The sequence below is a fragment of the Perognathus longimembris genome, chromosome 4, assembly GCF_023159225.1.
Source record: "Perognathus longimembris pacificus isolate PPM17 chromosome 4, ASM2315922v1, whole genome shotgun sequence".
Taxonomy (NCBI): Eukaryota; Metazoa; Chordata; class Mammalia; order Rodentia; family Heteromyidae; genus Perognathus; species Perognathus longimembris.
This window is the reverse complement of record NC_063164.1, coordinates 49,633,014-49,658,529: the sequence shown is the minus strand read 5'-3', so window position 1 is coordinate 49,658,529 and position 25,516 is coordinate 49,633,014. Positions and strand designations below refer to the sequence as shown.

Below are 25,516 nucleotides of genomic sequence, written 5' to 3'. Positions count from 1 at the left end.
GCTATAGAAGACCTCTGATGAACAGAAGAAGTCTCAACTTTAAATGCAATCTCAACAACTGAGTATTACACAGGACTGAATTTTAAAAAATGTTGTTATAAAGGTGTTACCGAGGGTAACAATTACATAAGTCAAGTAGAGTACATTTATTTTTAGTCAATAAGACTGCATGTTTTACCTTGTTTTGTTTTGTTTTTGTTGCCAGTCCTGGGTCGTGGACTCAGGGCCTGAGCACTGTCCCTGGCTTCTTTTTGCTCAAGGCTAGCACTCTACCTCTTGAGACACAGCGCCACTTCTGGCTTTTTTCTATATGTGTGTTGCTGAGGAATCGAACCCAGGGCTTCATGTATACGAGGCGAGCACTTTACCACTAGGCCACATTTCCATCCCCCATGTTTTACCTTCTTCATTGAGACTATTGGAGACACAAAGTGGTGGTGGGATTTGTTATTACTTACCATTATGTAAAACTGATGGGACTTACAGGATGATGGAGGGTTTTTATTCAGGGACAAGGGATAGACCTCTACTGAATAATTTGAAAAGATAAAGTGGGAATTTGCATAGATGTTCTTCTTTAAATTGACTACTGACTTCATTGTGTGAACAGTTATTTCTCTAATTCACTAACATGTGGATGCTTTGGGTATTTCTAAATTTGTTAAGTATCATGTCTAAAGCAGCATTGGAATACAAAGTACACTGGACACTCTAATCAACCACAAGGTGCATTCGATGAATGGTACTTGCTAAGATTTCCCCAGATGGCGCGTTATACTCTACAGCCTCTCCAGTGCTGTTCCTCCAGCATACCATACACTCAAGAAGGAAAATGATAAATACATTAAAGTCAGTAATGTTTTCTGACTTACAACAAGGTTGTCTTATGGTGATCTCTTTCCTTTCAAAACACTCTTCCACCAAACAGCACTGCTGTTTCACCTGTTGGTGGGGAAACCAAATATAATACAAGAAATCAGTCTGGTCCTGCCGAGGCCAAGCAGAGAGGCCAGAAGGAGATCTCATTACCATCTCAAGGTACCCTTTATTAGTTTGGTAGGACGTTAATGATCCCAAGGCTGCTTTAAGAAGTTTCCCTGTTATATGGGAGGTGATTGAAAACTGCCAATCATGAGTCTGCCAGGCCCTGCTCATGAGCTAAAGACTGTTCTGATTACGATAATTGCATTTTTATGAATATCCTACCTGGAGAGTAACAATTTTACCATGTCAGGCTACATCACACAAAGATGCATCAATTTCATCACCTGCAATGAAAAATAGAGCCTAATAGCACAGTTATATTTATATGATAGTCAAACATCAAGATGCAACATAAGTACTTCAACTAAAAGAATTCTGATCATTATTTAACCTTGTAATGATTAAGGGTGAAATCTTGACAGCTTTCATGAATTATTTTTTTCATGATTTCTGCTGTTGTGACTTGATTTTTTTAAAAGTCCATAATTAACATTTATTAACATTTAGATTCTACTCCAACCCTCATGATATGTGGGCAAGGCAAAAACAACAGATCAGTAAATACAATGAATGACCAACAAGAGAGCTTTAGGTAACTATATGGTATAATTATGTTTTGATACATCAACACCATGCAACTAGTTTTCTTCTTTAATCATCAGCTAAGTTTCTTCAACTATAAGGCAAATTATGGATAGTGTAGTTAAGTTTGATTATATACATACATACATATATATATATATATATATATATATATATATATATTAGTCTAATGCTAAGAAAGCAAATTAACCAGTATTGGCAGTGACCATTTCAATTGTTGGTAGGGATACTTAAATGTGGTGGTCTGAAAACCAGCAGCATCACCTAAAAGCTTGTTGGAAATGCAAACTCTCAGGCCCTGTCCCAGACCTATTGAATCACAAATTCTAGTCAAGAACATAGAACCACAGGATTCTGCCGTAACAAGTGCTGGTGGGCATCTGAGGTTGAGGACCGGTACTCCTGTGTTTTTAAGTTATTTCCTCTGGCTACAGCAAGAGGACATAGGAATTCTCTGTGCAGGGGATTTGTCACTGACTGGGGAGCCTAAATAAATGTCTATTTTGGCTGTATCTTTGAGGATAGATTCCTTTTCAGTGCATTTCTCTTTGAATCTCTTAACTCTGCCTCCCAAATGCTGGAGTTAGAGGCACATGCCACCATACCTGGCTCAGGTCATCTTGAACTGCTTAAAATTTACCATCTAACAATATGCTCACTGTATTTCCTGTACTACCACCTTTTGGCAGCACCATAGGTCAAACTTGTTTACCAGAACGTATTAGAAATCAGCATAGAGAGAAGCCACAATTTGCAAGTACATCCAGTAGAAGCAAAACACAGAACACATCCTCATCACAGAGTGCTGACGCTCCTGGCTGGGTCTGAGCAGCACTGTTGCTATACAAGTTTTCTTTGGCAGAGAGGAGAACGTAGCACTGTATCATCACGTATCAGAGTTTAGTGATAGATGAATATATCACTCATATAATTTTTACTTCTGTACAAAAGCACATAATAAAATTTTAAGTGTCAATATCTCTATATTGTCTCATCTGGCAAAATTGAAAGTCTCTACTCCTGAGCAAATAACTTCCCTTTTTCTCAACTCCACTTTCCCACAAAGCCCTAGCAGCTACCGTTCTACTTCTCTATGAATTTGATACGTAGATACTCTCTAAAAGTAGATACTTTAATACTTTCTAAAAGTGGAATATGTGCATTAATTTGTCTCTTTTTCCCAACAACAGGCTCTCTGCCAAGTGTCTCCAGTTGGGCTTTTTGCTGTTAAATTGGAGATGGAGTCTCAGACTTAGAATGGAACTTCTCTGATTCCAGCCTTCTGAGTAGCTAGGATTGCAGTCATGAGCCTCTAGTGCCCTACTCTGAGGGGTGTGTGTGCATGTGTGTGTGTGTGTGTACACGCGCGTGCGTGCTGGGGTTTGAACTCAGGGATCTGAGTGCTGTCCCTCAGAATTTTTGCTCAAGCTGGTGCTATAACCACTTGAGCTACAGCTCCACTTCCAGTTTTTTGGTAGTTAATTCGTGATAAGAATCTTCTGGATTTAGGCATAAACCATAATTCTGAGATCTCAGCCTCCTGAGTAACTAGGATTATAGGTATGAACCACAGTCACTCAGCTAATTTTTGAAGGCAAATAGTCTCCTAACAGCACATGTTGAACACTGTTAAATGTCCTAAGAATGGCAAATAGTGAAGATTTAAATGCGTAGTGATTTAATCTTCCTATTATTCATATATTCTCTGCATTTGGATTTCTTGTTTTGAATACCCAGCCAAGGGCTAAACCTTTAGAACAATGATTCAGAAACCTGAATATGTACTTTTTTGTCTACTTTTTCTTAGGAAAAATCTAAGGAGTTTTCTTTGGGAGTCAGTCTGATGTTAGTCTAGGAATCCCACTCAACAAGCACTCAGATGATTGGAAAGCAGGGTCACTCCTTGCACTGTGAGAAACACTGCCAGTCTATCCAAAGCAATGAGAACGGCATCTGGGAGGATGATGGGGTATGTGTGGGGGAGTTCCACAGTTCACAGGAGCTAGACTTCCTCTGGATCCTCCAGGTGCATGACTCCCCAAGACCATCAACTCCCCAAAACACAGATGTTATGCACAACTGACTCTTGTTTCCGGAGGAGCTAATCCCAGGTCTTCTCATAATTGAAATGATGCTCGATAATATTTGTCAAATAGATGAGGATAATAAGGGTAAAACCATGACAAAGACTGACTGAAACTGTCAAGGGGGAGTTTGATCTTTGCTCCCTCTTACTCAACATACAACTTGATGGAGTCATCTCCTGTCTTGGTGCTGTTAGCCATGTGTGTGTAACATGGGGGCCTGGTTCCTCCCTCTTCCTGTCATAGAGTACAATTGAGGCCGATGGATGGAAAAGGGGCACTGAAACTGTGGAGACACTTGTTTCAATGTTGTCAAATGTGATCATGACTGTATTTTGCTCTGGCCTTATATCCCCTGAGAACAAATGTTAGGTTGGTTGTCTAACAAAGATTACTTTGGCATTTTAAGAGCAAGAAAACCCTATTATTTGGTATTGAAAAGAACCACATGACTTTTCCAACTCCAAGGAGAGTAAAAATAAATTCAATACTATAAATTTATGATATGAATGGTAGAAATGTCTCACAAATAATGGATAACACCATGAAGGGAGATACACAGAAGAGCAAATTAGCCATTCATTTGGCAGGTTGACTCTGCCATAGGAACTTTGAGAAATCTGCAGTTTAATGAAATGACATCTACATTTTAGCAGCTCCTCTGAGATCACAGGTAGCTGATAGATGAGTGGAAAAGCACAAGTCTATAATATCTACTTTTAAAGCTACAAAGTAGGGATTATAAACCACCTATAAAGATGTGAGACCACATATAAGAAGCAATGTGTAACTAGTGTGTTGGTGCGTACCAGGAATCCAGGTACCTAGGAGGTTTAGGGAAGATGATGGAGAGATTCTGACAGAGGATGAGAAAGTAGAGGAAAAAAAGGAGGAAGAAGAGAAGAGAAGGAGAGAGGAGAGCGGAGAAGGAGAGAGGAAGAAAAACAGTGGTGGGTGTAGGTCTAGTGTAAGGACATGTCAGACACAGTGAGTAGAGCAAACCCAATATAGGGAGTTTTTCCTGAAGCTGCAGGTATCCCTGAAGCCTGCTATCTTTTTTTCTCACAATAGGTCTTCCTTTGTCATGGCTTATTAAAATGTATTTGCTTTTGTGAAACATCAGTATTTTGAGTTTGACTCCTAGATCTACTCAAGGAAAGTGGTTTGAAGCAAACTTTGAATCCACTCAAGTTTTAATTTCTCTGGGTAGACACAAATATTGGTAAATAGCATATGAGTATTTTAAAAGATTGTAGCTCAAATTGTACTACATAATAGATGATCAAGTAGTGGTAGTTATATAAAGAGTAAGTATAATATATGTGTTATTTAGATAAATAAATAAATTACATAGTTTCATCCCTCCCCTTTGGTGCTGAAGATTGAACCAGGGCCTTATTGTGCATGCTAGGCCAGTACAAGGTCTTTGGGTTATACCCCCAGTCCTTTCATTGTTAGTTTGCTTATGAAACAGATGCTTGCTTCTCTCTTTGCCTATGCTGGCCTTGAACCTAAGATCCTCCTGCTTCTACTCATGGAATATCTGGGATACAGGTGTGTACCATACCCAGAAGATAGTATTTTGATGGTATAAAATCATTATGTTTCCACTACTGCAGTAGATATTTTTCCTTTTTTTTCTTGATGGTACCACTCAGGACTTACCCATGCCTTTACTCCAAGAGAAAATCTCTACAGAGCAAGCATTAGGGGAATTTCCTTTTCTGGACAATCAAATACTAGGAACTAGTGGTAGAATGGAACTGTGCCTACTGGCTTAAGTTTTTTTGTTGGGTCAGTAATTTAGACTCTTATCCTTGATTCTAGAACTAGTACAACATCCCATTGCATACTACATAATTTTAGTCCCCAGTACTTAATAAATTGTCATTTCTCTACCAGTTTTGTTGGTGATTTGAATGCATGTATGTACAACAGCTCCACAAAGCCTCTGGACCTTCCAAAATTATCTGCTGCTATTTTCTGTAGGGACTATGTGAAATAGCATTTTGACGAGTGGCCTTTAGATTACTTAAGAAAACAGGAATTGGGTAGGAGCCCTCAAGACTACAGCATATTAGGTTAAAGCCATGATGTATATTCCAGCTGTTCTGGCAGGCATCCTAACGGTCAAAATTGGAGCTAAGTTCAATGTCTACTAACATGCAGACTTGTTTCCTAGGAACCTCAGAGGACAAACCCCTTTCTGCATGGGTCACATTGTGGGGTCTCTGACTCTAATGCAATGTAGCCAGGCCAATGAAACAATGTAATTCATCCATGGAAGTGACAGGGAAAAGGAACCCAAATAAAATCCTTGGGGAGGGCAGGAGTGGGAACAACAAACATTCACTCACTTCCTTTGTAGGCAGCCCTACACTGGGTGGGTAAGTAGAGTTGTGCAGGGGGACAGGATGGGTGCTGACCTAATTGCTACTCCCTCCTAACAGATTACTCATTGCCACACATGTGGTAGGTTGTCATTTTGTCTACCAGGAAGCTCGCCCACAGTAAGGGATCACTGAAAACTCATTGAATGGATGGAGGAACCAAATAAGTGATTCCAGATTGGACATGAGGCTAGTTTTGAAATGCATTTTTTTTCAATATTGGTTTGAACTCAGGGCATCAAACTTGCTAGGCTACTAATTGTGCCATGCCCCCAGCCCTTGAAAGAAAATTTTATTCTAATGATTCTTCCTTTCTGAAATATGGCCTAGGCTTGAGGGCAAAAGGACTAGCAAAAGAAATAGATTTAACTATCACTGAAAACCAAGTATATGTCTTTACCTGATGTCTGTGTACTTACTTAGGCCTTTTTATTTTATTTGAGGCAAGGCACTTGGAGAGCTATTCTAGCTCACATGACACTGCCAGGTTTGAAATTCAAGTGTGTGTATGGGGGTTGGGGTCTCACTGATTCTGATCTCTTCTTTCCAACATGGGGAAGACATGTGAAATGGTGACATGGAAGGGGGTGGGGCAACAGGAAGGTGGGAGTGTGGGGTAATAAGAAGCCATCCTGCCTGCCATTTGGCAGTGTGTCATCTCGGGCATCTGAGAGATGATAGGATTAATCTGGTTGACCTCTTATGGGCTGACTGGGTGGTCCAGGATGCTGGGGCAGTCCTAATACCTGTTGTATTGCACCATTATTGACACCCTTTCAGCTCCAGAAGCATCTTTCTGTGGACTGTGAATTCTGTGGCTGTCGTATGTATAAGGTACTTTCTGGTTCTTAATTCCTGTGACTTCAGATGAACCTAATGATGACAGAAGCAAAATGAGGTCTCATTTTCCAGGTCTGTGAGGTGTAGCAATGACAACAACTTATAAAGATTTTGCTTTGCTTTTTTGATATGGGCGTATTTTCATTTACAAGTACCCTAGGAAGCCTTCTTCTAGCTGACTTAGTTTAAGTTAACTTGGGGTCACTGCATAGAATTTGTCCCTTACATTAAAAGTTCTTACATTAAGTCACGCTGAGGGCATCATCTTGTATAAAAAACACATTGATGTTGTGAATTTCTCACTTTGCAAAATCAAAACAGGTTGAGAGAAGTGACTTGCACAAGAGAGATGGAGCCAGGCTAACTGCACACTTAACTATGATGCCATATTGAAGTACATGCATGTGGTACATACATTCAATTATCTGTTGCTAATTTAATAATTATCAGGCTTCCCAACTTCCTAGCAGCTCTCCTAGACTTATCAGTGTCCATGCCAGATTTTATAGCTTCATCTTTCATTGTTTCTGCTATGCATTTCACAGACAAAGAAGCAGGTTCTCAGGAGTATGGTAAGGATGCTTTCTTATTTGTCAGGACTGTTTTTGGTTGAGTTTGTCTTTACCACAGTCTCTACAGAAAACAGAAATTTATTTTTTTGTTTACATTTGCATAGACAACATTTGACAAACCACCAGTCGACACTGTATCATTCTGCTTTTATTTATTGTCTGGCTCACTTACAAAGACGCAGATGTCTAGGGTAGATCCTACCCTACCATTTAAACTATCTTGATGACATAGATACCAAAATGTGTCTGTTGACACAGTGTAGTGGTGTGAAAAAAATACCTTCCTTTCTCCACAGTCCCTGACTATAAACAAGGAAAAATGAATTTCATACCAAAAATTTTTGGACATTTTAATAACCGTCCTGTTTCTGCTGCTAAAATAACAAAAGTGGTATTACAAGTCAAAGTATAAAGGCCTGGTTTTACAAATATGCAAATAATCTGTTACTTAGACATAAAAAATGGACTTTTTTCAAATCACAAAGTAAGGCACCATTGGATTAAACATTTTTCTTGATTTTTACTAAGTAATATGCATAGTGAAATAAATACTGAACACTGAATTTTAATACTGTAATACATTTCAATATAAAACAATATGTGAATGTTAAAATATTGTATTTATTGCATCTTGAATACACTTATCTGGGATTTTTAAGAAAAAAAAGACACATTAACACTCTAATTTCAGGGAAAAAAATACTCATTCTGGGGTGATTTGCCATAGTGGGAGATTTTAGCACAAAACTTACTTAAAGTTTTGAATGCAATTAGGTTGCTAACTTTCAAAGAAAGGATGTAGGTGTACCAATGAACCATTCCTTTGAAAAATATATTCTAAAACATCTTTACTATGGATGAATGGCAACTTGAGCTGTGACCCTATTTCAATCCTTAGAGAGGTGACAGCCAAGTTGAGCTGTACAAAGAGCTGTCCGGTCCTCATGTCCCTCACATCGTGCAGACCCATTCATATATTTGAGCCAGCCTTCCATCTGTCATATCTGCTTGGAAGACCATTTTCTGTCTTTTGTGAAGTGGGTCATTCCATGGTCACACGAGTGTTTATCACTGCTGCCATCAGATGAAATAATCAAAAACAAAATGATGCTGTTAAATTGCCAAACATGTTAGAAAAAAATCTTAAAAATATTTTGCCAAGCTTTGTTACACCTTTATATTTCTTGGTTCTCTAGGAGTAAGAGCCTCAAGTGAATATGTGAAAGGTAAATAAATGGCAGAGGAGAAGTGAGGAAACAGTTCTCTAGTATACTAAGTCAGGACTTTGGCAAGGAAACTTATATAAAAATACAATATATTCAAATCAGTATTTCATAATTTATTAGACATTCCATGTATTAGAACCCTAAATTCGGTTTCTATGTAAATGAAACAATTATTCTATAAACAGGAATGCATCTTTCAAATTATTCTTTGGATTGATTTTGCTAGCCTCTCCCAATACTACATGAATATGCCACTGAAAAAAGATACAAAGTTTAGATAGATACATAGACACACATGTGGTTCTGTGCTTTAAAAAAAATGAGTAATGATAGCTTTAAACATAGTCATTATAAAACATCAATGTGGAAATACTTTTTCCAACTCTATAGCTAGATTCAAAAGTCATAGTAAAATTTTGTAAACAAAATCATATTAAAAAAGGCAAGTCTGGCTCTTCCATGTGGTCTGTTATTGGAGCTTTGTTTGCATAGATTAAGACAAATGATTTTCCTGGAGAGACTCAAAATAAATTTCCTCCAATTTCTACTAACAAGCTCCTTAATTCACTTAGTGCCTGAGTTAGGGTTTTTAGGATTTTGCCCATCAACTCAAAGCTGTTCCCTTCCTCCATGATTCTGATTTGATACCATTCCCTATCTCTCTTCCTCTCCTACCTGGCCTTTGGAGCCTCTCCCAGCTGGCTCTGAAGAACTAGCTCTGGGAGAAAGAAAGAAAGGAAGGAAGAAAGAAAGATAGAGAGAGGGAGGGAGGGAAGGGGGGAGGGAAGGAGGAAGGAAGGAAGGAAGGAAGGAAGGAAGGAAGGAAGGAAGGAAGGAAGGAAGGAAGGAAGGAAGGAACACTTCAAATCCGCAAAGCAGGCATTCAGCTGACAATTGAGTGCACAGGACAGCTGGTTAAGAGTCCTGAAGCCTCCCACAGGCTTTCAGGTTCTTTCCAATGGCTTGATTTCAAATGACGGTAAACCAGATTAGATTGATTTCTGACCCTGATACTATGAAGCAATACTTGGATATTAAGGGAAGAGGAAAAAATAAGAGACCAGAATCTAAGGTCAAGCTGCCTTCCAAATAGGTGTGAGGGCCCACCTTTCTTTTTAGGTACCTTTTCAATTGCCAAAGCTCATGTTGCATTTTTTTTTTTTTGCCTTTTAAACAAAAGATTTTTTATGCTAGCTTCCATCTTTCATCTATGCTGTCTGATAGGGTAGCCATCAGGTACACAAGGCTACCAGCACTTGAAATGGATTACACTCAAAACAGAGAAGCACTCTTTAAGTACAGAATGCACACTGGATTTTGAAAATTTGGTCTCAAAAAAGAATGTAAAGTATCTCATTAATAATGTTTATATAGACTACAGGTTGAAATGATATTTGGGGTATATAAGGTTAAATAAAATATATTACAATTCATCTGTTTCTCTTTAGATTTTAAAGAAATCTGGCTACCAGTCATTTTAAAGTTGTCCATGGGGCTCACATTATATTTCTGTTGGAAAGCTCTGAGCCTACCTCAGACTGTCCAAGACTGCATTTCCTGTAACCACAGAGCTACATATGAGCCCTTGCTCAGCAACTTGCTAAGGCGTTCTGTGGTTCATGGAAACAGACAGGAGGCTAAGCATTTGAAAAAGGCCTGGATGAAAACAGCTCTCAGGGACTTTAATAATTACAGCCTGTAGTAAATAAGCAGTGGATGTTTGAGTTGTTTGGTTAAAAGCTGGGATATAATTCATCTTTGCCTACTTGCCACAAAAGCCAGTTGATCCCAGCAGCTAACAATGGTAGGCTGTCGCTGAAGCAAGCAGTAGCTCTGAGAATGTATGCATCAGAAAAAGCTAGGTGTGTTTTTTGTACAAGACCCTCCTCCTCTTCATATTCTCACACCATCCCCACTTCTTCTGAAGAAGATAGGGAAGTGGGGGGAGGGTGTGCAATTCTCAGACAGCAACAACAGAAGCGGCTCTGGAGCTTGGGAAGAGAGGAGCAGGCAAAGATCACCTCAGGATCGGAGGGAGGGGTGGAGCACCCCTTTCTCTTCGGTTGGATCCACCTTGAAAAAATCAGACAAAACGTAATTTTGGTTAGAAAGCTATGTTTTTACTGTGGAGAAATATGGGGATTGTTGGGAAGGTGCCCACTACCTCATTCCCTGTGACCAAGGCTCTAAGATAATTGGCGCATGTAGATGAGAAAGGAAGCATGGGGATGACAGGAGTAAACAACTGGAGGGTGACCACTGAGTATTCAGAGTCAAGTAAAAACACATGCTTTCTTCTTATCACAGGTATGTTGACTGTAGATTTAGAAAATACATGCTTGCATCACCCAGAGATTATGTGTATATTCTTCAGTTATATACAATTCCCTTTTTTATTCCACAATAGGATCAGTTTGACATCTCCCAAAGTCAGTACTTAATTGTTAATGGCATGCTGCATTTGGTTATATTGGACTATAATATAGTTTATCCAATCAATCTCCTTTTGTTACATAAGGTTGACCAGTTCACTGAAGTCCTTTTCCCTAGTGTCATTTACATTTTCATCATGACCAGTGATGTTGAACATCTTTCCATGTGCCTAGTGGCTATCTGTATATTTTCTTCAGAAAATATATATTATTCGATCATTCAATTTATTTCAACTGGCAAGTGGTAGGAATGCTATTACATATCTCAGATATGTGATTTTTAAGAATGTTTTTCAATTCTGGAAATTTCCTTTTTACGTTCTTCATGTGTTTTTGTAAAAGCTATCTATAGTCATGGGCTATCTGTGTACTAGAAGTGAGTTTAAATTCCTTCATATTAGAAAAATTAATTTATCAGACACACACTGTCTTAGGAGCTAAATAGGTATAGGGTGTGCAGTTAAGCCCTAAGCAGGTGTGCCTGCCTGACCACTGAGCAGGAACCGAGGGGGACGCACAATGGGTCCTCAGCAGACATCTGAACAGAAAACATGGAGACTTAGGGAATCAAGTCTTTGTTTCTCTCTTTCTTTGTCTCTCTCTTTTTGGTGTTGGTCCTGAGGCTTGAACTCAGGGCCTGGGCACTGTCCCTGAGCTTTTTTGCTCAAAGCTAGCGCTCTACCGCCTGAGCCACCACTACACTTACAGCTTTTTTTGGTGCTTCATTGGAGATAAGAATCTCACAGGTTTTCCTTCCCAGGCTGGCTTTAAACTATGATCCTCAGATCTCAGCCTCCTGAGTAGCTAGGATGACAAGCATGAACTACTAGGGCCCAGCTTTCTCTCATTTTTTGTGCAGCACTAGGGCTTCAACTCAGGGCCTCACTCTTGCTTGGATTTTCCACTCAAGGTTGGCACTCTGCAACATCTGTACTTCTGGCTTTTTTCTGGTTAATTGGAGCCAAGAATCTCACAGACTTTTCTGGCTGAGTTGGCTTTGAACCTCAGTCCTCACATCTCAGCCTCCTGAGTAGCTAGGATTATAGACATGAGCCACCAGTACCCAGCCAGAATCAAGTTTCTAAGGAGAGAAATTAGAGAAAATACTGCCATTCTTGTCCCTTTCTTTTACCATCCCAACCAAATCTTTTCTTGAAAAGGCATCTGAGCAGACTCATTTGGATGTCATCTAGCCATCTGTCTTAGACTCTTTTTTTTTTTTTTTTTTTTTGCCAGTCCTGGGCCTTGGACTCAGGGCCTGAGCACTGTCCCTGGCTTCTTCCCGCTCAAGGCTAGCACTCTGCCACTTGAGCCACAGCGCCGCTTCTGGCCGTTTTCTGTATATGTGGTGCTGGGGAATCGAACCTAGGGCCTCGTGTATCCGAGGCAGGCACTCTTGCCACTAGGCCATATCCCCAGCCTGTCTTAGACTCTTGATCAGCATCTAGTACACCACAGATGGCCAGCAAAAAGAGGGTTGGATGGCCTTGTTCCATGTCACAAGGTAGCACTTTCAGTCACCACTGCTTGGCACTTCCTAGGTGCCCTATCTGGCTCTGGACTTGGAGGCAGAGGCAGTGATAGAAGGAAGGAGAATAAAATCTGGTACATGATAGTACCTTATTCTTTTTGTTAGATGATCAGTTACTATATCAAGCATGCCTAGTATTAGAAATACTTAAACAGATTTTCAACAGCAGTGGAAATTCACCAACTTAAAAACATTTTAAGATGCCTACTATTTCAGACTTTGTTATCCAAGAAGATTCTGTTGTGTGCAGATCATTGTTCTAGCACTCAAGTTGCTTACTTGAGTCTTAAAGAAAGAAGGATGGGAGGGAATGTGTCTCGCTATCAAATTTAAAGGGAGCTGGTTCAATTACTGATTTAAAAATGCACATATATAAGTTAAGAATATTTGTAACAAGTCAGAAAGTCAGTATTTAGAATTTCTAAAATAGCTCCTCAATGTAAAATCATTTCAGTGCCCAAGGTGGGGGGGGGGACTGTATTCTCATTAGAAAGACCTTCAATGAAACATAACCACATTTGTTCCCCTTCCCCCCCAATCCATGTGAAGACTTCTTTTCATAAAATTTCAGCCACCTATGCTTATATGGCAATTTTATTATAGTTGCTCATTTTAATTAGGCATTGTCTAGGAATGCATATTCCACCTAAATGCACTTTTCTAGGAACTCTTAGAAGGTTTCTGTCTAGCACAATGTTGTTTATTTTTGGCATTTAGTCAAGGAAAATTTCCTAGAATATTTTCTAGCTCTGAACTCTTCAACTCTTTTGCACAAAGTGAAATCTGACTCAATAAACTAGCCTAATGGAAATGTGCCCAGGTTAGAACATAAAGCACAATTCTGTGTCCCTTCCTGCAACTCTGACCTGTGATTGCCATCTAGCAATTCTCCCCAAGGCCAGTCATCTTGTTCCAGATGATATTAATCTACTCTGAGGTTAAGAAAGAATCAATCCCTAATAATTTAAGAACTGGGTGTTAGGAATGGAGGAGGCGTGGCTCAAGTGGTAGAGTACCAGCCATGAGCAGGAATGCTGAGTGAGAGTGCAAGGCCCCGAGTTCAAGCCTTAGGCTTGGCAAAAACCAAAACCCAAATCTAAACTACATGTTAAGAAAAAATAGGCTCTGAATAGGTGTAAAGTCCTCTGGTAGGAATTACGAGATGGCTAAGAAGACTAGGACCATTATTTGAATCGCTCAGTTTGGTTCGAAGGCTAAGGCTGCTGCAAGTCTGAGCTTCATTAATAATATCTGTATATCTTGTGATAATTCTTTCTTATTCCTGTGCATTTACTGTGGAATTCCAGTGTGGCTATTTTTCCTCTACGCTCACATTTCTTTTTTAATAGGGGAAAAGTGATTTGCTTCTTTCTTTTTTTCTTTTTTTTTTTTGGTTGGTCATGGAGGTATTGTACCTGAGCTCTTTTGCTCAAGGCTAATGCTCTACCACTACAAGCCACAGTGCTACTTCCTATTTACTTCTTTATGGAAACATTACATACATTAGGAAATAGCCAGAAGCAATCTAAATGTGCAATAATGATAAATTATTGTATGCTCACTTGATGGGCTCCTGTGAGACAAAGTATGTGATAAATAAAAAAAAAACCTACCACTAAAAAACTCCACTGTCATTATATATCTATGCAAAAAATCAGAATTATATAGACAAGAATGAGAAAAGAATCGAAAAAATGAAAATATTTGTTCTATGGAGAGATTATGGATGTATGTCACATTTTCATATAATGCACAAAGCTATGTTTATAACACATTTAATAAAAGATGACTCCACTTTTGCCATCTCAGGTAGATCAGAGGGGAAAAAGATGGTCCAAGGAAGCAAGATAATAGAATCTAATATTTGCAAAATAAAGGTCTTTGAGCTTGTAATGACACCTTCAAATAATGATATCACACACACACACACACACACACACACACACACACTCTGTAGGTATCTTATTAAATATGGAAGGGGAAGTTACTACAATTTCTTTTCTACTTTGGACAGGATCTCCAAGTGTAACTCAAGCTATTCAGGGACGAATCTCCCAATGCTCTAGCAGAGTTACTCACTCCGGCTTTCGTTTCTTGCCAGCTTGCTGGGATAACTTTTGGTGCTTGGTACATATGGCTCTGGAGGTGGCAGATCAGAAATTGGATGGAAGTAGAATCTGCTTTCCCACTCATCTGGAGGAGAAACAAACAGTATCTTCAGCACAGACAATCTGCTAAGACAACTTACGTAATGAAAGGCCTAGAAAGCAATAGGAAGGGGGCTGCAGAAATTCATTCTAGTTTTATGCTGAGTTTACAGAGAGCTGGCAGTGCTACAAATGTCACTGGTTAGTGCATGGATAAAGTGGACAGGCTTGCAAACAAAAGCATGGAGATTTAAACCAGTGAGATTAGCATTCAACAATTCTCTCAGGAACTGGCTCCCACCAGTAGGCACAATCATAACTGGAACCACTTAGAACATGGCATAGAGAAGTGCTTTCATATCTGAAGGCCTGTTTAGAAATGTAGATTATAAGAAAGAAATCTAAAAGGAAGTTATTTTCAGAATTCTAGAATCTCTAGAAAGTTAACCAGAATAAACAAGTAACAAACAAATCAGAGAAAGATGAGATGCCTTTTGGGAAATGGGATGCAGGGGTTACCATTTTTAGTAGGAAATCCTAGTAGCCCTGTCATAGTTTTCTCAGTGTAGTGCAACATGCTAACAATGACAGAACATGAATGTTAACTCAGGCAAACACCACATACCTTCACATGATAAATCTTGGAAGCCATTTCTAACCGATGTCGATGGTGGAGGTGGGGGAGGCGCTCCAGCACCAGGCCTGTCAGGAGGAAGAGGTGGCCTGGGCCCGCTCCTGGGACTATCCCCTCCACTCCTGGATGGCAACTGAGGGGTGGCAGGCAAGGCCCGAGCTATACTGCCATTTCTGCCTATTGGAGGGGGTGGTGGGAGGGGACCTGAAACAAAAGAGACGACATTGAGTGCAGTGGTATCTTACATGCCTTACTGCTATTGTAGTTATCATCAGTATGCAACTATGAGTGCCTGCTGGATATATGTCTTTTAACTAGTGACCATGGGAAAATGGGGGATGTTCCAGGACCTGACAAGTGAGTGGCTTATATAAATACAAAATGTACATGTGACCATGTGGCTGTGTAAAGCGACTGTGAGTGAGCACCGAGATGAGTTGAAAGGGCAAACTGGGAATAGGTGATAATCTGTTTGTACTGATGATATAATAAAAACCATTTATAAGGGGCTGGGAATATGGCCTAGTGGCAAGAGCGCCTGCCTTATATACATGAAGCCCTGGGTTCGATTCCCCAGCACCACATATATAGAAAATGGCCAGAAGTGGCGCTGTGGCTCAAGTGGCAGAGTGCTGGCCTTGAGCAAAAAGAAATCAGGGACAGTGCTCAGGCCCTGAGTCCAAGGCCCAGGACTGGCAAACAAACAAACAAAAAGTTGTATCTATAAAAACCATTTATAATCCTGAATCTGGTTCAAGGCAGAAGCGGCATTGGGAAGCTAAATGCTAGGGATCCTGAGAAGAACAGGAGTTCCTTCTTGGTTCTCCTCTTCAGAGAGGTTAGATGAGCACACGGGGTGACAAATGCTGATTAATACTCCTGGTATTGATCACCAATGTTCTGGATCCTGCCCTGGGAAAGCTGCTGCTCTATGGAGCTAGATTTCTGGTCTACAGAGTACTGGGTAGTTGTTTCCTAATACCACTGCCAGGAGTATTCATTTCTCAGAAAAATTCAAAGTAAATTCTCTTTTATATACTACAAAAGAAATCTCTGTTTTTCCTCATTCTCCAAATGCAGAGGCTATCTCTGTAGTGAGTAAATTAAGAAAATAGAAACCAAAACCTTGGGCATTTTCCCATGTAAATGCAAGTGGCTTTCCTGATCTTCAGCAGTGTGCTCCTCTTGTAAGATGCTATTATGTTATGTAAATTCCGCATCATACATAACTAAAATATAATTATCTCATTATTCTTAGGTTCAGCATCTAGCTAAAGACTTTCAGTTGAACAATGTGCCCATTTTAGATACCCAAAAATTTTTGGTTCAAACATTTGATGAGAGTGGGGGTGGGAGGTGCTGCCCAGCCTGCTGGTTTCTCAAGGAATCTTTGGCATCTCACTGAGAGTTGACTTTGGTAGGTTAGGGGGAATCTCACATGCTGTGGGTTTGATGTCTCTGGTAATACCACCAACCTGAAGGCTCCACATACAAACTACAACACCAATATTACATGACATACTGCCATTGAACTTGATTAAGTTCATCTCATTTTGTTTTTAAAGTAAATGTGCAGGTTCCCAACTGTTCGACCCATGAAACCTGCTCCAAAAATAGGCCAGCACAACAGAAAGCAGACTTCCATTTTTCATTGGCAGGATAATACTAAAAATGGTCATTTATTGAATAATAAAACTACATTCCAGGAAATAAGAGAACCTCTATACACACTGTCTCTTTCAAATTCTTTCAACTCTAAGAAGTTCCAAGCCAGTGTGTGTGGTCTCAGAAGTTTTAGAAGTTCTTAAAGCACAAGCCAGGAGGGGAATGAATGGAAAAGATAGGATTTAACTTCAAATCTTCAAATTCTAAAGCCCATTCTCCTAACAATGAAGGCAAACCAAATTTCAAGAAATAGATGCCTCTTAATGACCTCGCATATGGTCCTTGTAGTAATGTAAATTGCTAGTAAATTTCTGGAAGGATATTTGCCAGTACCTACAACATTCAGAGTATGCTATGCAGCATCACTCCCACATTTTACCTGTAGGAACTCCTCCAAAGGAAATAGAAATGTGAATAAAAATTTAGCTACTAGGATGCATACACTGTTATCTGTAATAGTACAAACACAGAGATGGTGGTATATGACTATAACCTGAGCAATCAGTGGGGTGAGCAGGATCACCAGTTCAAAGCCAACCTGGTCCATACAATGAGATACTCTCAAAAACCAAAACCAAATTAAATGAAAATCTAAAGGTGACATGTATAGTCAAAGGACGTGACAGAAAAATAAATCAAGGAACAGCTGTAGGATCTAATATTGTGCAGGTATAATAGTTTGTACAAGAACAATCCTATCAGAAAATGTCAATGAAATCTTTTTTTTTTTCTTGGCCAGTCCTGGGCCTTGAACTCAGGGCCTGAGCACTGTCCCTGGCTTCCTTTTGCTCAAGGCTAGCACTCTGCCACTTGAGCCACAGCACCACTTCTGGCTGTTTTCTGTATATGTGGTGCTGGGGAATCGAACCCAGGGCCTCATGTATACGAGGCAAGCTTTCTTGCCACTAGGCCATATCCCTAGCCCCTCAATGAAATCTTTTTAAAAGACAAACTACCACATATTTGTGATGCTAATATTGCCATCATTGATAAATACACATTTTAAGAGGCTTGGGAAGATACCAGAATGTTAATCATTGTTATGTATGCACAGTGGTGGTAGATTATAGGTGATTTTTATTTTCTGCATATTTTTTCTATTTCTATATTAAACAGGTATGACTTTGTGCAATCTAAAGAGACAATACATGTTATTTGTTACTGCCTATATTTAACTTGCTTACTCATCTACTTGGTAGAGGCTGTACAAAAAAAGGTCCTCAATAACTTTGCAGGAAAATCCATAGCTATTGGAGGAGAAAAATGTCATACTTCACTCATCTACCCAATGACCTAAGTTGTCCACTGAAGAAAACTTAGTGGGATGCCACTAAGTCTGGGATGAGACTTAATGGAGCAATGACTTCTTAATATTTGCATTCAACTTCCCATGGCATGATGGTTGGAAGAAGTAGGTTTCAAACTCTTTTGTGCATTACAGTCACCCCAGTACTTGGAAGTATCCTGATGCCTACTAGGCTTCCAGACTGATGATGGGAATCCCTGGGAAGGGACCCAGACTTCTGTGTTTTTTGTTTCCCACAATGATCATGATCAAGTTTGAAGACCACTGGGTTAAAGAATGTTGTTCATTAGGTTCCTGAGGTCAGAGTGTCGAAGGTCAGTTGGCTTCTTTTAAAAAGAAAAATACCCCATTTCAGACATGATGTAGTAAGTATGATGTGATGAAAACTTGAAAAGTAGGAGCTGGGGATGTAGCTCAGTGGTAGAGTATCTGCCTACTGTGATTTGATCCCCAGCACTGAGAAAGAGAGTGAGAGCGAGAAAGCACACAAGCAAGAGAGAGAGAGGACTGAGTATACCAAAAGCATTGTAAGTCAAGAGCATGTATTCTACTAAAATGCCTATAATTCAGTGAAAAACTAGGAACTTGGGAATGGCTTTAGTAGGTCCTTCAAACCATGTAGTAGCATGCTTGTTTTGTTTCATTTTGCAGTACCGGAGATTGAATCCAGGGCCTTATGCATGCTAGGCAAAGGCTCTTCCGCTAAGTTACATCCCCGGTCCAACATGCAAATTTTGAGTTTATGAGTATAACTATTTTTTATGAAAAGAAGTTGATACCTTTGTTTGACTCTCCAAGGGATTTATATCCCAGAGGTGTTAGCAAAGGACAAATTGGACTTTTTAGCATGTGAGTGAAATGGCCTCAAAGCCTGGGAAATGAAGAGAGAAGTGCAGAAGTTCATTAGCTCTGACATGACCTCCTCCTGGGAATCATGGGGTCCTCCTCAAAGTGATGAGATTATACCCAACTAACATAGTTAAGCTTGGCTTTTGGGAGGCAGGGCAGCAAGACACCAGCACACACAGAGGGAAGATAAAGTTCCAGTCTTTCCTATCTACTCCCTAGTAATCGTTTACTTGTTGGGTTAGCCTCCTCCCCTTTAAAACACAAACTGAATTACTGGTCCGCCTTCCTCAGAAGTTTGACATCATACAAGTCAGCGTTGCTTAAAAGCATGAAGTAGTCTGAGGGTTTGCTCGTGTTCTTAACTCATTCACCTATGGTATTTAGACAGGTGACATTCACTGATGACATTTGGACAGGCTGGATTTTTGGGAGACTTACTCACCCAGGTGTTCCCATACCTGATCTGCCTGGTGGATCCCTCACTGGAGGAGGGGGCCTCTCATTGGGCAGGGGAGGAAGAGGTCCCGAGCGTCCCACTGACGGTAAGGGAGGTGCCGAAGTGAGGGACAAATTCCTCTGTGGGAGCCTTGGGATTTCATCACTGCTGCTGGAAGCTGGAGGCAGGGGAGGCGGGCCAGGCCTGCTCAGAGGTGGAGGAGGAGGTGGGGCCTGCGCGGAGGGGGAAGGTCGCGGGGTAGAAGGCACTGGAGGCTTGTTGTTTTGCGGGGGAGGAGGGGGAACTGCTTCCCTGTGCAAGGTGGGTCTGTTGCCCACCGGAGGAGGTGGTGGAGGGGGTTTGTCATCCAAGGCCCTGCTCGGCGTGGGAGGCAGGGGAGGCCTGTTGGAGAAGGGGGAGGAGGAGCCCAGAGGGGTCTGGCGGATGGAGCCTCCTCCAAAAGCAGCACCTCGGTTTCCAGGGAAAGGTGGAGGAGTGGGCCCCAGGCTGGGCTGTCTGGGGACTCCTGGCACGGGTAGGGCGCCTCGGTTGTGTGGAGTTGACTGGACGGGTCTTGGTGTATTCGGCACCGGAGGGGGAAGGTTGTCAGGCTTTGAGCTCACGTCGGGCCTTGAGGGAGGCATTCGGTTCCTGGGTGGCTCTGGGGGACCACTCCTGTGGCCCGGAGAAGGCGCAGGAAACCTCCCTGGGCCACTCGGGGGTGAAAAGGGCTTGGCAGATGTGGCTCTCCCTCCTGGGGGCAAAATTGGTGGTCGGCTTCCTCCAGAATCTAAAGAACAGGAAGAGATACCCAGTTAGAAAATGAAGAAGCCTACAAATTCAGCGAGCTGGGGTATATTCCTAGCTACTGGAAGTCCTAGAGGGACATACATTACAGATTTAAATTGTAGTATTCATATAAAATACAAGTGGGTTCTCTGGAGGTGGAGAGGTAGACCTCAGATCCTTGTTTCCCTTCTAACTCTAAACTTACACCCACAGGCTTTCCAATGGACTCTTGAGAGTTACTTAACAGTAAGTGTGGGGAGGAGCCAGGATGAAATTCATCAGCATTCCAGAAGGGCCTGTATTCATCACAAAAGGGGGAGCACAAGATGGTATAGGTAATGAGACTTCTGCTAATTTTCATTTATCCCCACTGTCCTCCTTGTACCTCTCAGGCTTCTAAAAAAGTTCAGCCATTGTAAGCAAAAAATTCTGTATATATAAGTCTGTCTGATCGATCGATCGATCAATCAGTCCATCTATCCATCCATCCATCTAATGGTGCTAGGCAACAAACCCAGGGTTTTGTGCAAACATAGCTTGGCAAACACTCTGCCACAGATCCTCAGCCCTTAGTTATCCTAATATAAATCTCCATGTTCAAGGAAGGTTTTACTTAGTCCCTTTGAAAGAAGTGCCCAAAATATGGGATGGAGGAATTTTAATGGAAGAGTTAAGAAAGCACTAAGAATGGGAAAATAAATTGATAGAGTTGACACTAATAGAAGGCATTTGCAAAAGAGAAGGCAACCAAATACATAACTCTTTTTTGGTTCCTACTGAGTCAGATGTCATTTCAATATTGCTAGCACAGAAGACCTCTATAACCACTTTGGCTCAACAAATGAATCCATTTGGCTGAACCAAAAAAGCTCAAGTTTAGGGAGGAACTCAAAGGGGGAACAGACATGGAAAGTTACAACTACCGCCTCTATAATCTCTTGAAATCCAAGATAATTCTTGAAAAGTGGTAAGCCTTAAAACATTTCTTCTTTGGTCATGAGCTAATGGATGTATCAAACATGTACTATTTTATCAAATACGTACTAATTGCCAGCCGTTACTCTAGATGTTACAGACAAAGCAATAAGCAAAGCAGTGAGCTCCTGCTCTCCTGCAGTTTAAATTATTTTGTAGGGGAAATAGACAGAAAACCAGTAAATAAATATTTTTTGCTAAGCTATAAGAATCAAGAGTGTCCAGAGAGGCCAGGACAGAAAGGTGCTAGGGACAGCTCATCTACGGATGTGACATGTAGCCGAGACCTGACAAGAAGTGGGAAGATGAGGAAGAGACTATAGGCAGCAGGCTAGCTGGTGCAAAGGCCCTGACATGAGAACTCCATAGGAAACAGGCTGAATGGTCAGGAGGGGCTGGGTCACAACCACACTTGTAGGCCTGAGTTCCTTGTTTTATTCTAGACATAAGAAGCACTTGGAAGATTTAGTCACTGGGGCAGCATAGGCTTGAGGGAGAATGTTTTATTTTGGCTTTAGCACTAGAAAGAATCTGTATTTTCCTTGACCAGACAGTATAAAACTCTATGCCAGGGGCTGGGAATATGGCCAAGTGGTAGAGTGCTTGCTTCGCAAGCCCTGGGTTCAATTCCTCAGCACCACATGTATAGAAAAATCCGGAAGTACTGCTGTGGCTCAGGTGGTAGAGTGCTAACCTTGAGTAAAAAGAAGTCAGGGACATTGCTCAGACCCTGAGTTCAAGCCTCAGGACTGGCAAAAAACAAAACAAAACAAAACAAAAACCCCAAACATCAAAAAAACCTCTATGCCACTGACTGTGCTGTATCCTCCAAGTTAATATTCAAGCTGTATTTACCATCTACCATAACAAAGGCCTTCTGTGCACTAAACTTGAATTCCACCTTTATTTTACTTTTTTTTTTTTTGTTTTGTTTTTTTGGCCAGTCCTGGGGCTTGGACTCAGGGCCTGAGCACTGTCCCTGGCTTCTTATTTTGCTCAAGGCTAGCACTCTGCCACTTGAGCCACAGCGCCCCCTCTGGCCATTTTCTGTATATGTGGTGCTGGGGAATTGAACCCAGGGCCTCATGTATATAAGGCAGGCACTCTTGCCCTAGGCCATATCCCCAGCCTTATTTTACTTTTTGCCTTGTCATTTGCTTTAACTTTACCTATAACCAAAGCATTAATGCATGTGTCAGCTATCTCAAATGCCTTGGGTGAGTAGGTTTCAAGAAAACCTATTTTTTAAATATTATTACTATTATTTTTTAAATAGTACTAGGTATTGAACTCAGTGCTTTAAGCTTCCTAAACAAATGTGCTACCATTTGAGCCAGACTCCCAGACTGTAAGCAAAGAAACTTAGACACAAGTTTGGCAAATGGGATGTCTCTTGTGAGTATTTTGGATATTAACCACATGTCTCTGGACTCTACATACTTGAGTCTCTAGACTGTGACCATCCATGTGAACAGTCAACTAGCCCTGAGCAGTCAGTGCCTTTATCTTCAAATGAATGTGAAAATCTGACTTTTTTCCTAGGGGAAATTTTATAAGATCACAGAATTAGAAATAAAAACAAACTTCTAATGTGATAAACATTACCCCCAAATAGTTCTAGGTAAAATTTCTGGAGATTCTTCTGAAGAAGTCAAGAGAATTAACATACTGCTAGTCTCCAAAGTACTTCTGGTTTCAAGTATTTTAGGTAAGATAGGACCACAGGCACTATCTGTATGGCAGACATGGTATTTAGATTTAGTAAGATGTGTAGCTATATTTTCTATGATGTGCTCCATCTCACAAGTATTTGCTAGGCTAGACAGGAGAGGTGGTGCCTTCCAGAGAAAGCTGCTCTTAGAATGAGGAGAGGGTGACAGAGCTAAGTTCCATTGGCTCCTTTCTTCTTTCCCCTTTGCTCACCATTACACAAGTATTAAAGGGACCCCTGAGGACACCCTCGAGGCAAGTATTTCACAGCTCTGTGGAGCTGCCTGATTGTTTGACAAATGGGGGTAGAGCACAGTATCCCCTAAAACAGTGGTTACCTTTCAAACATTGTAAAATATTATAAAGGACACAGAGCCTTAGGGGGTCTGCCAGGCCTCCAAGCGGCCAAACCTAAGTCTAAGTTATTCTAGAAGGACATGCAGTACCATTATCCCGGCTGGCCGTGGATCTCAGCTTCGGCATTCCGGCCTGGAACAGTCCTCCCAATCCAGGAGGTCCTCCTCCTCCAAAACTGCTGCCACCGCCGCCGCCACCACCACTGAAGCCACCGCTGCCACCACCACCACCGCCACCGAAGCCACCGCCACCACCACTGAAGCCACCACTGCCACCAGCTCCTTTTGGTTCTGTAGAGAAAGAAAATATGTGCATAAGAAAACATCTGAGCACTCCATCAGGCTTGGCCCAAGGACTCCATAAAACGAAGATATGACAGGAGCGTGGGGTTTCCTTACCCCAGTCAAGACAGAAGCAATCCCCCATGTACAGGGGTGGAAGGAACAGTAAGATGGACGGAAGGTCCCCAGATCCCCTACCCACTCAGCTGTCATCTAGGCTAATGTCTATTTGCTTTCTAGCCTAAGATTTATCCAATAAAAGAATTTTCAAAGGAAAAGGGTCTCAAAGGGGTGGGGAATCACCAAAAAGTAAAAAAATAGTAAAGAAATAAAAATAAAATCTTTGATAATGTTACTCCTTGGAAATGCCCATTTTTGAGCTGTATTTTTTCAGTTGATTCTTATTTATTTATTTACTTACTTACTAAATTATAGTGCTGGTTCTGGGGCTTAAACTCAGGGCCTTGAACTCTCACTTGGCCTTTTCACTCTACCACTTGAGCCACACCACCATTTCCAACTTTTTGCTATTTAATTGGAGGTAAGAGTCCCATGGACTTTTCTGCCCAGTCGGTTTCAAACCACAGTTGACAGATCTCATCCTCCTCAGTAGCTAGGATTACAGGCATGAGCCATCATCACCACCACTTGGCCATCAGTTTTTGTGTTTTGTTTATTAAAATTAGAAAGTTCACCAACAGTTTTTATCCTGCTTTTATTTAGAAACGAACACATTACTACTAGCATTCCCTATTAAACATGCTTTAAAAATGAGTTTAAAGATTGCATTGTATTTTAGACAATGAATATATTATAATTTATTTAACCACTCACTTCTTTGATGGCTTATTGGGTTGATTTTAATTTTTTTAATATCAAGTCCAACAGTAGGCTTTAACAATTAAATAATTCTTTGCAATTCTAGAATGTGTCAGATTTTGTTTTGATTTGCATTAAATTGTAGAAACTGTGGAAAACTTTGAGATAGGAAATAAACAATAACAAAAAAAAACCCCAAACACCAGAGAGAGAGAGAGAGACAGAGAAACAGGAAGAGACATGGAGAGAGACACAGAGCAAGAGAAACAAAAAAAGGGAGAGGAAGAGGTGTGTTACTGAGCACTCTGGCTAGCTTTCTGGGTTAATTTATATATGTATGTATGTTTGTATTTATGAAATGAAACATTGTTTACATTTTTATTCCCCCTCAAAGTAGAATATTTGATAAAGATCTATAAATGAAGCTGGGAAGATGGATGCTTTTATATTTAGACATCACATTTGGAAGTGTGGTATATTTCCCCATTAATCCATGTCCCTTGGATTTTTTGGAAAAATTTTGTACATTTTATGTAAAGGTTACACATTCTTTTTGGATTATGATTAGCCTGAGTATATTTTTGTTTGTTGAAATTATAAAAGAGACATTTTTCCAGTTATAATTTATATAAGTGTAGTTGGTTATTGTTGGCAAGAAATATCATTTAATTTCTAATTAGCCACTTTGCTACTTTGCTGTACATTATACGTTCAAATATACAAAACAGTTTTGCATTTTCTAGTTGATAATAAAAATAATCTTGAGCATTTAGGCAAATATTGCAACTCAGGGCTAGTCACCCAGTGAGACTTTGAGAGCCAGAAGTCACTTTGTCCCAGTCCTGCAATGTTAAAAGAAGAGCAGTTGCCTCTTCTTAGCCATTTT

The 25,516-nt window shown here is 40.6% G+C and overlaps 1 protein-coding gene and 1 long non-coding RNA gene across 6 annotated transcripts in view; one reads left to right on the top strand and one right to left on the bottom strand.

Moving 5' to 3' along the window:
- Positions 1-305: 305 nt before the first annotated feature.
- LOC125350541 lies at positions 306-25,478 on the top strand. Its single transcript, XR_007210763.1, has 6 exons — positions 306-316; positions 8,989-8,996; positions 9,272-9,278; positions 12,897-12,901; positions 23,164-23,171; positions 25,404-25,478. It is a non-coding gene; the product is annotated as an uncharacterized LOC125350541 (long non-coding RNA).
- Positions 9,866-25,516, bottom strand: part of Wipf1 (WAS/WASL interacting protein family member 1) — a 106,458-nt gene continuing 90,807 nt past the window's right edge. For 4 of the 5 annotated variants that reach the window (XM_048345217.1, XM_048345218.1, XM_048345219.1 and 1 more), the window contains exons 4-8: positions 23,620-23,820; positions 19,722-20,489; positions 15,435-15,647; positions 14,742-14,855; positions 9,866-10,772 (exon numbers count right to left, since the gene is read on the bottom strand). In XM_048345217.1, coding sequence (XP_048201174.1) covers positions 10,717-10,772; positions 14,742-14,855; positions 15,435-15,647; positions 19,722-20,489; positions 23,620-23,820 — 1,352 coding nt within the window. In that variant the 3' untranslated portion in view covers positions 9,866-10,716. The remainder of the gene's footprint in view (positions 10,773-14,741; positions 14,856-15,434; positions 15,648-19,721; positions 20,490-23,619; positions 23,821-25,516) is intronic. The other variant, XM_048345221.1, reaches the window with a different exon arrangement.